The 12,360-nt window shown below is 34.3% G+C and overlaps 1 protein-coding gene across 1 annotated transcript; it reads right to left on the reverse strand.

Moving 5' to 3' along the window:
* Positions 1–1,481: 1,481 nt before the first annotated feature.
* On the reverse strand, positions 1,482–3,939 carry LOC142554005 (actin-2-like). The gene is made up of 5 exons (XM_075664603.1): positions 3,732–3,939; positions 3,044–3,113; positions 2,555–2,948; positions 1,855–2,468; positions 1,482–1,765 (listed from the first exon to the last, which is right to left on the reverse strand). The coding sequence occupies exons 2-5, from the start codon at positions 3,101–3,103 to the stop codon at positions 1,700–1,702; spliced, it is 1,134 nt and encodes a 377-aa protein (XP_075520718.1). The 5' UTR covers positions 3,104–3,113; positions 3,732–3,939; the 3' UTR covers positions 1,482–1,699.
* Between the last annotated feature and the right edge of the window lie 8,421 nt (positions 3,940–12,360).

Raw genomic sequence — 12,360 nt, forward strand, 5'->3', positions numbered from 1 at the left:
ATATTTGAAATATTAACGGACGATAAATACTTGATTACCATCGGGGAGTCATTCAAGAATTACTCAATATATCGTATTATTCTAAAATGTTTTCAAAACATTGGACAATTATTTCTCAAAAAGGATTAAAAAAAACGAACATAATAAGTTGAATAACCCAAAAACAGAGACCAAGCTCCAGATTTTTTTTTAATACGGAAGAGTACTACAACATGAGATGAGACGATTTAGGGAATTTTAATAATGAAATTTATACATTTTTTTTTTACAATATTATCAAATACATTTTTTTTTTTGAGTGAGGAAGCAAATTTACTCATTTAACCATCTAACGCAAGTGCACGGTTAAGTATTGTAGGAGTTTTAAATTTTTTAAAATATTTATTTATAAATTAATGATATTTGCGCTCCACTTTGTGTTATTTACACTCGAGTCTTATGTATAAAATTTATTAACACCCTTATTTATATTTTCACATGCATATACAAATTTAATAATACACATATATATAAATATGTTTTTTTTAACAAATATTAGCTCTTTCTATGCCACAAAAATAATTTCACTTCCTTTCACATTTTTAAAAATTATATTATAAATATTTTCATTCATCCAATAGGATTTTGTTTATAACCCGAAAGCTAGCAGTGCCACTAGACCAACGGAGCAAGTTGCTATTATCGTCAATCACGAGGATTATGACTTTAGGTTAATCGGTTTTTGACAAAGTGGAGAGCAGGCGAGGTTCATAATTGTCCTACTAAATATGCATGCCTTTAATTCTACATCATCGTAGTATGTAACAATGTTCTAAAAAGTGTAAAGCGTCCCGAAGCGTGGATGTCGAGCTCTAAGTTTTTCAAGTTTAAGCAAAATTAGTACATGCTTAAGCGTGAAAAAACGTTTTTTATTTTTAGTGTAATTTTTATTATCTTAAACTAATAAATAGATAAAATAATACATAACTATGATAAATTTAAGTTTGATGTATTAATTCTCATATTTATAAAAGCATAAAAATCTCAAAATTGCAATCTTTATTTGTTTTTGCAGCAAGACCATATTAAAAAATGCTAAATATTTGTCAAATTATTATCAGACATGATTAATTATAATTAAAATTAAAAAATAAACATCTAAATTATAAATTTAATTTATTATTTTAAAATAAAAGACATATCTTCAAGATAAAAAAATTTAAAAATAAATAGATGCGATTAATTGTGCTTAAGCTTACTTAATTAAACGTCTTAATTACGCTTAATTCGACTAAACTAGAGTTAAACCACTTTTTTCCGCTTTTCTCCGAACCGGGACATTTTTGTCGAGTTTCAAGCTTAAGCTTGAGCGAACTTTTTAGAACACTGGTTGTTATTCTTTTGTGTGACAACTTCGTTCGAGAAGAAAAAAGATATTGACGGAAAGCTGAGGATTACATTTTTCTTCATACATGACTATTCTAGTAATATTGGCAACCGAAATAGGAACAATCAACAAACAGATTGTTCGTGGCTTGTAGATTGAATCAAAGATCCGGACAGCGTGTGTCTTATTTCAGCAGAAGAGTGCTGAGACAAATGTCCCAACGTTGTTTTCTGAAAATACCATACATGTTGAGAAAACTGAAACAAGGAGTTAGAAGGTCTCTTCTACCATGTAGAAGATATGGTAGAGTGCACCACTATTCTCTGTTTCCACTCAGAAACACTTCCGATGAACGATAGCAGCACCGGATTCTTCGTACTCAGCCTTGGTTATCCACATCTGCGTACACGTTTTGGAAAAGCTATTAAAACAAAGTCTTGAATCGACCTGAAGGAGATTCGGCGAAAAGGGATTCACGCACAATTTACCTGTTGGAATGTGCTAAGAGAAGCCAGGATCGATCCCCCGATCCACACGCTGTATTTCCGTTCCGGAGGAGCCACCACCTTTATCTTCATACCAGCAGGAGCAAGTGCATTGATTTCCTTGCTCATACGATCAGCGATGCCAGGGAACATGGTCGATCCACCGCTCAGCACGATGTTTCCATAAAGATCCTTCCTGATGTCAATGTCGCTCTTCATGATCGAGTCATAGGTCGTTTTGTGGATTCCGGGAGCTTCCATTCCGATAAGCGATGGCTGGAACAAGACTTCAGGGCACCGGAACCTCTCTGCACCAATTGTGATGACTTGCCCGTCTGGCAACTCATAGCTTTTCTCCAGGGCAGAGCTGTTCTTTGCATTCTCAACCTCTTGCTCATAGTCGAGGGCAACATAACCGAGCTTCTCTTTCATGTCACGAACGATTTCTCGCTCAGCAGCAGTGGTGAAATTGTAACCTCTTTCTCTGAGGATCGTCGCAAAATGCTCTGTCAGGTCGCGACCAGCGAGATCAAGACGAAGAATTGCGTGAGGAAGGGCGTAGCCCTCGTATATTGGCACCGTGTGGCTGACCCCATCACCAGAATCCATAACAATCCCTTCATACAATCAAAGAAATCATCAATCAAAGAACCATTTTCGACCTTTTCGCATATTTCTTCAGAAAACGTAACGGAAAACAAACCTGTGGTACGACCACTAGCATAGAGAGACAGCACAGCCTGGATGTTTACATACATAGCAGGGACACTGAAGTTTTCAAACATGATTTGAGTCATCTTCTCACGGTTCGCCTTCGGGTTCAGAGGGGCTTCAGTGAGCAGTACCGGGTGGTCTTCCGGCGCAATACGAAGCTCGTTGTAGAAGGTGTGGTGCCAAATCTTCTCCATATCGTCCCAGTTGCTCACGATGCCATGCTCGATCGGATATTTGATGAAAAGCATACCTCTTTTCGACTGAGCTTCATCACCAATATAAGCATCCTTCTGTCCCATTCCAACCATCACTCCTGTGTATTTAGGCATCCCGACTATACTAGGAAACACGGTCCTCGGAGCATCATCACCAGCAAATCCTGCCTGCATCACAAATAATCATAAAAAAAACATTTCGAAATCATCATCTTTCGGTCATGCAGGACCAAAATGTAGTGTCTGAAACCTGAATTACCAACCTTAACCATCCCAGTCCCATTGTCGCATACGACTGGTTGGATATCCTCAACATCAGCCATTTTTTACGACCTCGAAAACGAAAGATTGCGAAAGAGAGATGGTAGTGTTAAGATTAAGAGCTCGAGACAAATAAAATTCAATTCACCAGAACAAGCATATCAATGTCAGCTAACAATATTTCTAATTCAATGAAATAGCAGGATTCGAATAATAAACCAAATCGTGCATATATAATCCAAGAGAAATCAAGAAAATCAATTGTACCATATCCCACCAAATACATCTTTCATCTAACTAATAACGCACTTTATTATTTAAAATCAATAAAACATATAATAATCCAAAAATCTTATTACAAAACAACATAGAATTTAAATCACATAAATTATCCCAAGTAAATAATCATCCCTCAAAACTTTTTACACAAAAAATTACTCTACAAAGCCGAAAAAACATTATTACTAACAAAACTAATTTATATCGAGCAATTCAATCACTACATAATCAAAAACAGCAGAACATAACATGGATTTACTTCATATATAAAACTATCATGCAATATTAAGATAGTAAATATATATTTTATTCTTTTTCAGACCAGTGGAACATATATGTTTGACAATATTTGCAAAAAAACAAGTGGAGTTGCTTCCAACACAAGAAAACAAGACAGGCACAGGGCAGTACCAGAATGTTTCTTGCTTTTTGGATCGGAGGATCGGAGGAAAGCCTTTGTAATTTCGAATTTTGTGGGATAAATAAATGATGGAGAAATCAGGAAACTGAAATCAGTGGGAAGGTATATTCATTCATTTGCCATAAATGCTTCCCCCTTACCATGCCTGCGTTAACTGTATCCAAAAATAATTTTGAATTCGCAGCTCATTCTACGCCCCCAGAGAGAGCTTGACACATCTTTCACATAGCTAGGGAAGCTACTGAGTGGATCCTCTTGTAATGATATATCGAGTCGTGTTATATATATAACGAGATTTATAAAATAATTATTTTAATACAAAAATTCAATTTTATCAAAATCTCAATATTTGTAAAATAATTATTACAACGCAAAAAATTCAATGCAAAACTTTAATATTTTATCAAAATATCATGAAAACTTGGACACAAAATCTCATTGGATAACATCAAAATCTCATGATAATATTGATACAATTTATTTGTTGTACTTTTAGCGTTATTCTAATATATGTTATGACTTACATGATTATAAATAGCCTTTACATATGCTCAGCTTAGTTTCAGACTTATTGTGTATATATAATTATGGATTTTTAAACAAATTAGTCATTAAACTTATTTTATATATAGGGCTGACGACTATGAGTTTTAAATTGTCTATGAATTGTAAATAATATAGCATTTAAGCTTAGTATATTGAATTTAAGGGCGTAGGTCGGGTTAAGTAATAGTACTAAATCAAATAAATATTTTTTAAAAATAAAAAATGTTAAAAATAAATATTAAATAATGAAAATTTATGATATAAATATAAAATAAATATTTTTTCAAACACAAAATATATAAAAATGTAGAGTATATTTATTAATTATATTTTTTTGAAAAAAAAAATTAAAATTTCCGGGTCAACCCATCCAACCCAATCCGACTATTTTTTTCGGATCAGCTATCGGGTCCAACCAGATCTGACCCGAACCTGAAAACCCAAAACTCAAACTTGATTTTTTTCGAGTTGAACCGTGTCGGGTTTGTGATTCGTGTCTGATTTTTACGCCCCTAATTGAACTTATATATTTACTCAATCTAGTGTATATATGTTGATGTAATCATAATTACTATATATTTACTACGTAAATAACCTGAATAAACTAAAAATATACAAATATCGAATAATAAACAAAATAGGCGAGAAATGAATAAAGTAAAATAAATTGTATATAACTAAATTATTTGATTGAATAATGTATTATATACTTCTATTTTATTACTTACTCTTATGTGCATTTAGTTTAAAAGTTCATTATTATTATTATTATTATTATTATTATATATATATATGTATGTATATGTTATATGTATTTTAATACATTAAATTCGTCAGAATAATTTTTTCCAACTAAAAGTGTTATTGATTTTTAAAATTTATGTTGTTTATATAATATGAAATATAATATAAAAATGTAAAAATACATTAAAGAACGTTTTAATTTTTAATGTCTAGCCCGTCGTTAAATTTGGCGTCAATTTACAAGAAAAATCGTTGCAGATACGTAGACAGCCGTGTTGTAGAACCCGTAAATCAGTAGACGTATAAGCCATGCATAATTCTAGATTTTTTTAAATTTAATTGACTTCATTGCATGATTATTTTAAATGCATTTATTTGAAGTTAATTATTTTATTATTTCAGTTCAGTAGTTTGATTTTTAGCATTTCAGTTATTTCAGTGAGGCCGGACCGGAGTTGGAGTTTTGAGATAGAATTTAAGATTCGAGAAATATTTCCAGAAGTTAATTTAGCTAGCAACCAAGTTCATTAAGTTAGTAAGGGAGGTTTGAGGATTTAATTAATTATTTGAGGTGATTAAGAAATGAACTCATTTAAGTTATTTAATTAAGGGGTTAGCTCACTAAATTAATTAAAGGATTAGTAAGGCTTCTAAGGATTATTAGTTGACTAGATAATCAACATCTCCCTTCTTTTTTTAGCAAATTTCGGCCACCCCATTAGTGTGTCAACTATGTTATGCCAACTCACTTTTGACCCTTTCCTTGCCATCTATTAGCATGTTAATCTTTCCATTTAATGAACACCCTTAATTAATTAATTAATGGACATATCCTAGTCTAGAATCAAGAGAGAATTCGGCCACTACCTCCTAGAAGCATCCACCAACTCATTTGATATCAAACCATAATTCAAAATTCAAATTTGGGAAGACTTGGTCTTGATATGATCCTATTATTGTGCACCCTTCTCCTCACCTTCATAACCATCACTCCCCCTCCACCTCCACCGAAAATAAGACCCCTTTTCAGAGGTAAAAGTCGTGAGCCATAGCTAGGGAGTAAGGCAAGAAATCGAGAGCCAAGAAAGGTAGAGAAGCAAGCCACTCCGCCTCCTCCGCGCTGTCTCATCTCTTCTTTTCGTTTTCATTTCAAACGATAACCAGGCATGTCTAGATTCTTTCTAAACCTCAATCAAGTCATATTATCATTTATTTTTCAGTACATGATCATGTTTATTCAAGCAAAAATCGAGATCCATGTCCAAACATTTTGAAACAACACATGCAGAATTTCGGCTCTTCATGGCAGCTTCACGTTTTCTTTTAGTTTTGATGGTTTCAGGTTGTGGTTCGACCCCAGGCTCCCAAGGCGGCTTATATACATGTAGTAGGATGCATTAGGACCATGTTGGTCCATTCAAACCAGCCCCATGCTTGCTGGAAATTCAGAATGACCGCAAGTTCCCATAGGCGCAGATTTGTGTTTCGAAATTTCAGTTTTGTGTCAAGGGGTGTGGATCTGATCTTGGCTGCCCCAAGGGCCTATAGCCATGGTTAGATCACTTCGCTAGCAAGTCTAAGACGTGAGTAAGTCACCCTTTTGGTGGCTTGGTCCATGGCCCCTCGGTTTTTAATCAAAACATCAAAACAGCCCCTTTCCCCATTCGGCTTCTTCATTTGTTTAGCATATGGTTTTGGTTTGTGGTTGCTTGGTGTGGATCTTGGTTGGCCTATGGCCCTTAGCCACTGGTTCATATCATGCTCCTAGATGTCTAGATCGTGCCATGTTCAATCAAATGGCCATTGGAACGACACGAGACATCGATCATAGCATAAACACTACACACGCATGCACGTTGCTCTCGGTTGGACCCTTCGGTTGAGTTTTGGTGTGATGCGGATTGTGGCTGGCCTAGGACCCTTAGCCATGGTTCAAATCATTCCTTGGGATGTTGGTAAGAGTCTCTGGTCGGTGGTTCATGCCCCAATGGCCGATAGACTCGAAACCAACACAAGACGCACGGGTGCGCAGCTGCTGGAAATTTACAGCAAGTTGCTGTGTCGTTTAGAAGGCTCGTTTGAGTTCTTGGTTGGCTTTTAGCCCATGGCCTTTGACTGGACAGTGCCTCATTGAGTTGGGAAGGTCATGTTTTCGACCGTTTGTCATTCGGATCATTTTAGAGGTCGTACGAGAATTTACGGTGCGATGTGCCAAATTGACTCTCGAAAGAGCGTTTCGTGTTTTGGCCTCCATTCCACCTAGATTTCGACCCTATCATTTTAGGAGCATTATTTTATGATTTTTCAGCGTATTTTAATCATGACTATACGTCGGTTCGGTGTCGGTTCAGGTTGGCTCGGAGTCATGATTAAATGCGAAGTCATTAGGCGTCATAGTCGCATCTTTTGAACGTAAATTGCATAGTTGGTCAAGTTTAAGCTATTGCATATTTTTCATGGCACAGTTAGGTTGCAGCGAGCCTGGGGACGATCCAATCCAATCCAGTTGGTAAAATTTTGGGACATTTTCATTAGGCCAGTTAATTATTTTACGTGCATGAAAACAGAAAATACTTATTTTTGAGATTTATGCGATATGGCTTGTGGTTCATTCACTATGTGGGAGTGTTATATTTATACGGTCGCCAGTGACCGCTCAGTTCAGTTTGGTACCACCCGGTCGCCAGTGACCGGCCAGCTCAGTTCAGTTTCAGCCTCTCCGGTAGTCAGTTACCGATCAGTTCAGCTTAGTGCAGTGGCCACAGGCGTAAAACATAATCTCGACAGAAAATTTTATCAGTTATTTCAGTACAGGCTCCAAGGAGCAAACATTTTTTTTTTTTTGTGATTATCAGTTCAGTTATGCACGTATTATAATTGCTCAGTACAGAGTATTTTCAGCATGCCTCATGACATGATATTTTATCCCATGCATATTTTACTTCAGATTTTACTCGTTACCTGCGATATATGCATGCTGAGTCTTTAGGCTCACTAGACTTGATTGTTGTAGGTACTGATGAGGCCAGGGCCGAGGGCGGGGACCAGTGAGCCAGCTTGGGTCGGCAGTAGTGGCACCCGAGGACCTCAGTGCACCAGTTGTTATTTTATTCCGCAAACATTTTATCAGTCGTTGGATATTTTTAAATTGTGATTTTTGGTAAACTTTATTTTCTTCCGCTGCGATATTTTAAATATTGAACTTGATTCACCAGTGATTTTATGAATGAGGCCATTTAAGTTCTTTTAAAAAGAAAATTTTTAATTTTCCGCAAATTTTCAAGCAAGGAGTTTTAGGGCCCTTTTCACGTGTAAACACGTTATTAAATTTAATGATGAGTTTTTTTAAATCGGTTTTACTATCAGAGACGGTAAATTAAACCTTCGCTTGATTTAACGTTTTAAAACTTTTTATTTAAATGAAAATTAAATGAAACCAAAATTGAACTCTATATTTAAAAAACAAAACATATAATTTAGAAATAGAACAATATTTAAAAAGATGCAATATGAATAAAATGCTTGATTAAATATTTAAAAAATAAACGAACTTGCAATAAGTACTTGTTTAAACACAAGAAGTAGTTCCCTAAAACATCAGAATAAATGAAATAACATGCATAAAAATCATTAAAACTTAAGCGGTCATCGGGTTAATCCTCCGTCCAGTCCGAGCCATCTCACTGGTCTCCGCCTCTCATCTCCTCGAACTCGTCATCATCCTGCATCGATCAAGTCTAGTAAGTCTAAAGACTCAACATGTATAAACTGAGAATAGCAAGTAGTACATAATAAAACCACATGCATTTTAAAATAGCACATACATATTTAAACTTTGAACATACTTACATAAACATAGACGTGCCATCAATTCATAAACATTTTCATAAACATGCTTGCATCGTACATACTTAAACATGCATAATCATCATCATTTTGTGTAGAGATATGTTTCCAAGCAAGTGACCAATATATATTGCGCCTGATCAGACTAAACCACAGTACTGGACTGGCAGGGATGTACACTACCACATACATAAGATCTTCGTTCATGCTTTACCGGGTGGATTGGTCCCCGGTCATGTTTTATCACTTTCCAATCCTGATCATAACCCGATCATGATTTATCGGGGTGGAGAGGTCCCCGGACATGTTCTCCGGTTTCCAAACTCGTTAATAATTTGTTACAAGACAATTCACATATCTCAAAAACATAATAACATTTTCTTTGCACGTCGAACATACTAATATATTATGCATGTTTTCCCAAGACAAAAATTAAATTATTAATATTGTTATTATTTATAGAAATTTTGGCGCTTGGACGGTAAAATATTACCACTCGGGCGCCGCCCACTTGGTTGGGCTCGAAAATCCTAAAAAAAATATATTTTTATACAGTTCGAGCAGTCACAAAAAAATGATCGTAACTCACTCGTTTTTTGTCCGAAAATTACGAATTTACTGTCAAATCGAAGATATCAAAAAATATTATATTTTATATGTTGAAAGTTTTTCCAGAAAACTGACTGAAAGTTCGCATGATTCAAAATGACAGCAGATTCGGTTTTTGAGATCTAAAAATCGTTCCAAAATCGTTTCAAACATTTTTGCTCAAACTTTGCATAAAATAAGCGGATTTTACACACAATATAAATCAAAATATTTACTATGACAAGATCGATGCGAAAAATGAAAGAATATACATGTCTTTGCGTCTAAACGCTCGAAGATAATGAATACCGACGCGGTGGATTGCGGGAGATGATAGGGAGACGCTTGCTACACGATTCTTGCTCGAAAAAGGGACGTAAATCACCAGAAATTTGAAAGGGAAAAGGTGGCTGCTGAAAGAACCCTCAAGAACCCTAGCTACTGTCAGATTTTGCAACGTGTGTGTGTGTTGTATGTGTGCGTGTGTGTTTATTAGATTAGGTAGGAATTTTTTTTTGCTTAATTAACTAATTAGGGGCTAAAAGTGATTAATTAAATAATTAATGATAAAATAACGATATTCTAATTATTTAATCCCACTCAAAGATTTATTACAAATAATTAAGCACCAATTTTCAAGAATAAATCTCCCAATAATCAAATTAGTATTTGAAAAGCTTAACCTAATAAATAAAATTAGGCTTTAAAATGTTAAAAATTCCATAAATCATTAAAAATATCAATTTCCTAGACTTGAAATAAAATACCACATTTTCATAAATCATCTATAACGTCACCTGATCTCTTTTCCCGATCCTGCATCGAATATTCGCATGAAACATAAAACTCAAGAAAACATTTTATCTGCATCAAATAAACATGTAATAATTTAAAATAATGATCATGCATCGTAAAAAAAATCATTTTTAAAATTAAATAAATAATTTAACGGTTTAATAAATGCATGAGTTTTACGTGTACTGATTTTGGGCTCTACAAGAATAATTACAGTTTGATCCTGAAATAGAGAGGACATTTCATAGACAGAAAAAAGAGTGTCAAGGAAAATGTGAAAAATTTGAACTTGAACTTGGAACCGAGAGAATTTTTGTTGAAGAGCCGAAAGAAAAGATGATTATGAATAGGAGATTGAGGCAGCTTGGCACCCCTTTGCTCATTTTGTACCAAGCGAAAATTATGGAAATTTTGAGTAATAAAAAAGAAGTTTCTTTGTTTCATCGATCTTCAATATAAATACAATAAATTTTATATTTAAATTTAATTTATTTTCATAGCAATTTCTGAAGTCATATAGGTAGTATCATTCCAAAGGGTGAGGAAAAAACTAGGGGTTCAAATACAAGCATTGGAAGAAAAAAAGCATTAGAGACGACAATCAGCTTAAAAAGGTGAGGAGAACTACGGGTTCAAATCCAAGCACCGAAAAAGACTACATTCGCAATAGCCAACCACCATTTTGCTTTTCAAAGAGACTGCATTGCTGCAATTGCCAACAAGCCATCCTCTATCTGCTCGGATAAGTGGCATGTATGTGTTCTCTCGGTCTTGACCGGTATACCTAATATCTAACCTGATTGCACTTATATGAAAACAATTCCACTTGTCTGCTACAATTTCTAACAATTCCTCAATGTTCAAAGAGAGGAAACCACGAAGACCATAAGAAGAATCATATAATGCTCTTACAAAGGCCAGAAAAGAACTAGGGGTTCAAATCTAAGAATTAGAAAATATAGCATTGGCAATCCAAAGCTTTCACTTTGGATTTCAAGGTGTCTGCGTTACTACGATAGCTAACAATTCCTCCTTCGTTTGCTTGGTCTGGAATGTAAGAAATTATGACACATATTTGAATGAAAATTCAAAAGGAAAATAAAAAATGTGTGTCAACAATGGCGACGGCTATTGCACACATCTTTTGATAAATTTTGCGTAGGCACCCTCAACTTTAGAAAAATTGAGATGCGTAAACAATTTTTCTTTTGAATCACGTGCTCCCACATTAACTCATTGATGGTATGAGACGCCTATATATACAAGCGTTTGAGGTCCCTAAACACACAATCTCATACAGAATAATACATCATCTATAGAGAGAGTGGAGTGTTTAGAAGGCTTCAATCGAAGGAAAATCAGAATACTTAAAGATGATTCAATGGCTGGAGGTAATGCTCGATCTAGCTTCCGCATATTTGTTTATTATGTTTATATATGTTTAGAAACATGATTGTGTTGGTTTTGAGAAAATCTCTAACATTTGGTATCAGAGCCGTAATACCTCAGTCTTGAAAATTTATTTTCTGAAAATCGGATATCATGAAGTTTTGGAAAATTTTGCTTCTCGGAATTTTCGTAAGAAAAATAAAACTTGAAGGACGGATAAAATAACTTACCTGAGAATTTTGTTGCACTTTGAAATTCTTCCTTGAAGTTTTGAAAATGATAATTGATTCTTGAAAAAAAAATTTATATGAAACTGAGAATTTTTTTTGGAGAGAAAATCTTTCGGAAGGAAAAAAATTGCAGACGAAAACTTTCATGAAGATGAATGAAGATGCCTTCATATTTGAATCCAACATATCACGTGAAGTCACCAGAAGAATTAAATGCATGCAAAGTTTATATTATTTTAATATTTTTAAAAAATATTAAAATAATAATTGTCTTGATTGCATGTGTCAGTCAAATGTGATGAATTTGATTGCCTTGATTGCATGTGTTGGTAATGTTTCAATTTTTTTTAGAAAAATAATTATTATTAATGCGAAACCCACAGTAACAATTTAGTTTTTTATTATTATTGTTTTTAAAATAAAAAAATAAATAAATAATGATTAATGTGTTATTAAGTTATATGTATAATTCGGTATAAAT

Source organism: Primulina tabacum, chromosome 8 (assembly GCF_025594145.1).
Source record: "Primulina tabacum isolate GXHZ01 chromosome 8, ASM2559414v2, whole genome shotgun sequence".
NCBI classification, from domain to species: Eukaryota; Viridiplantae; Streptophyta; class Magnoliopsida; order Lamiales; family Gesneriaceae; genus Primulina; species Primulina tabacum.

Coding starts and splice junctions, on each gene's coding strand:
- LOC142554005 (XM_075664603.1), bottom strand. CDS start 3,103: ATGGCTGATGTTGAGGATATCCAACCAGTCGTATGCGACAATGGGACT. Junction 2,949..3,043: donor ATGGGACTGGGATGGTTAAG/GTTGGTAATTCA, acceptor TTTGTGATGCAG/GCAGGATTTGCTGGTGATGA. Junction 2,469..2,554: donor TGCTAGTGGTCGTACCACAG/GTTTGTTTTCCG, acceptor GATTGTATGAAG/GGATTGTTATGGATTCTGGT.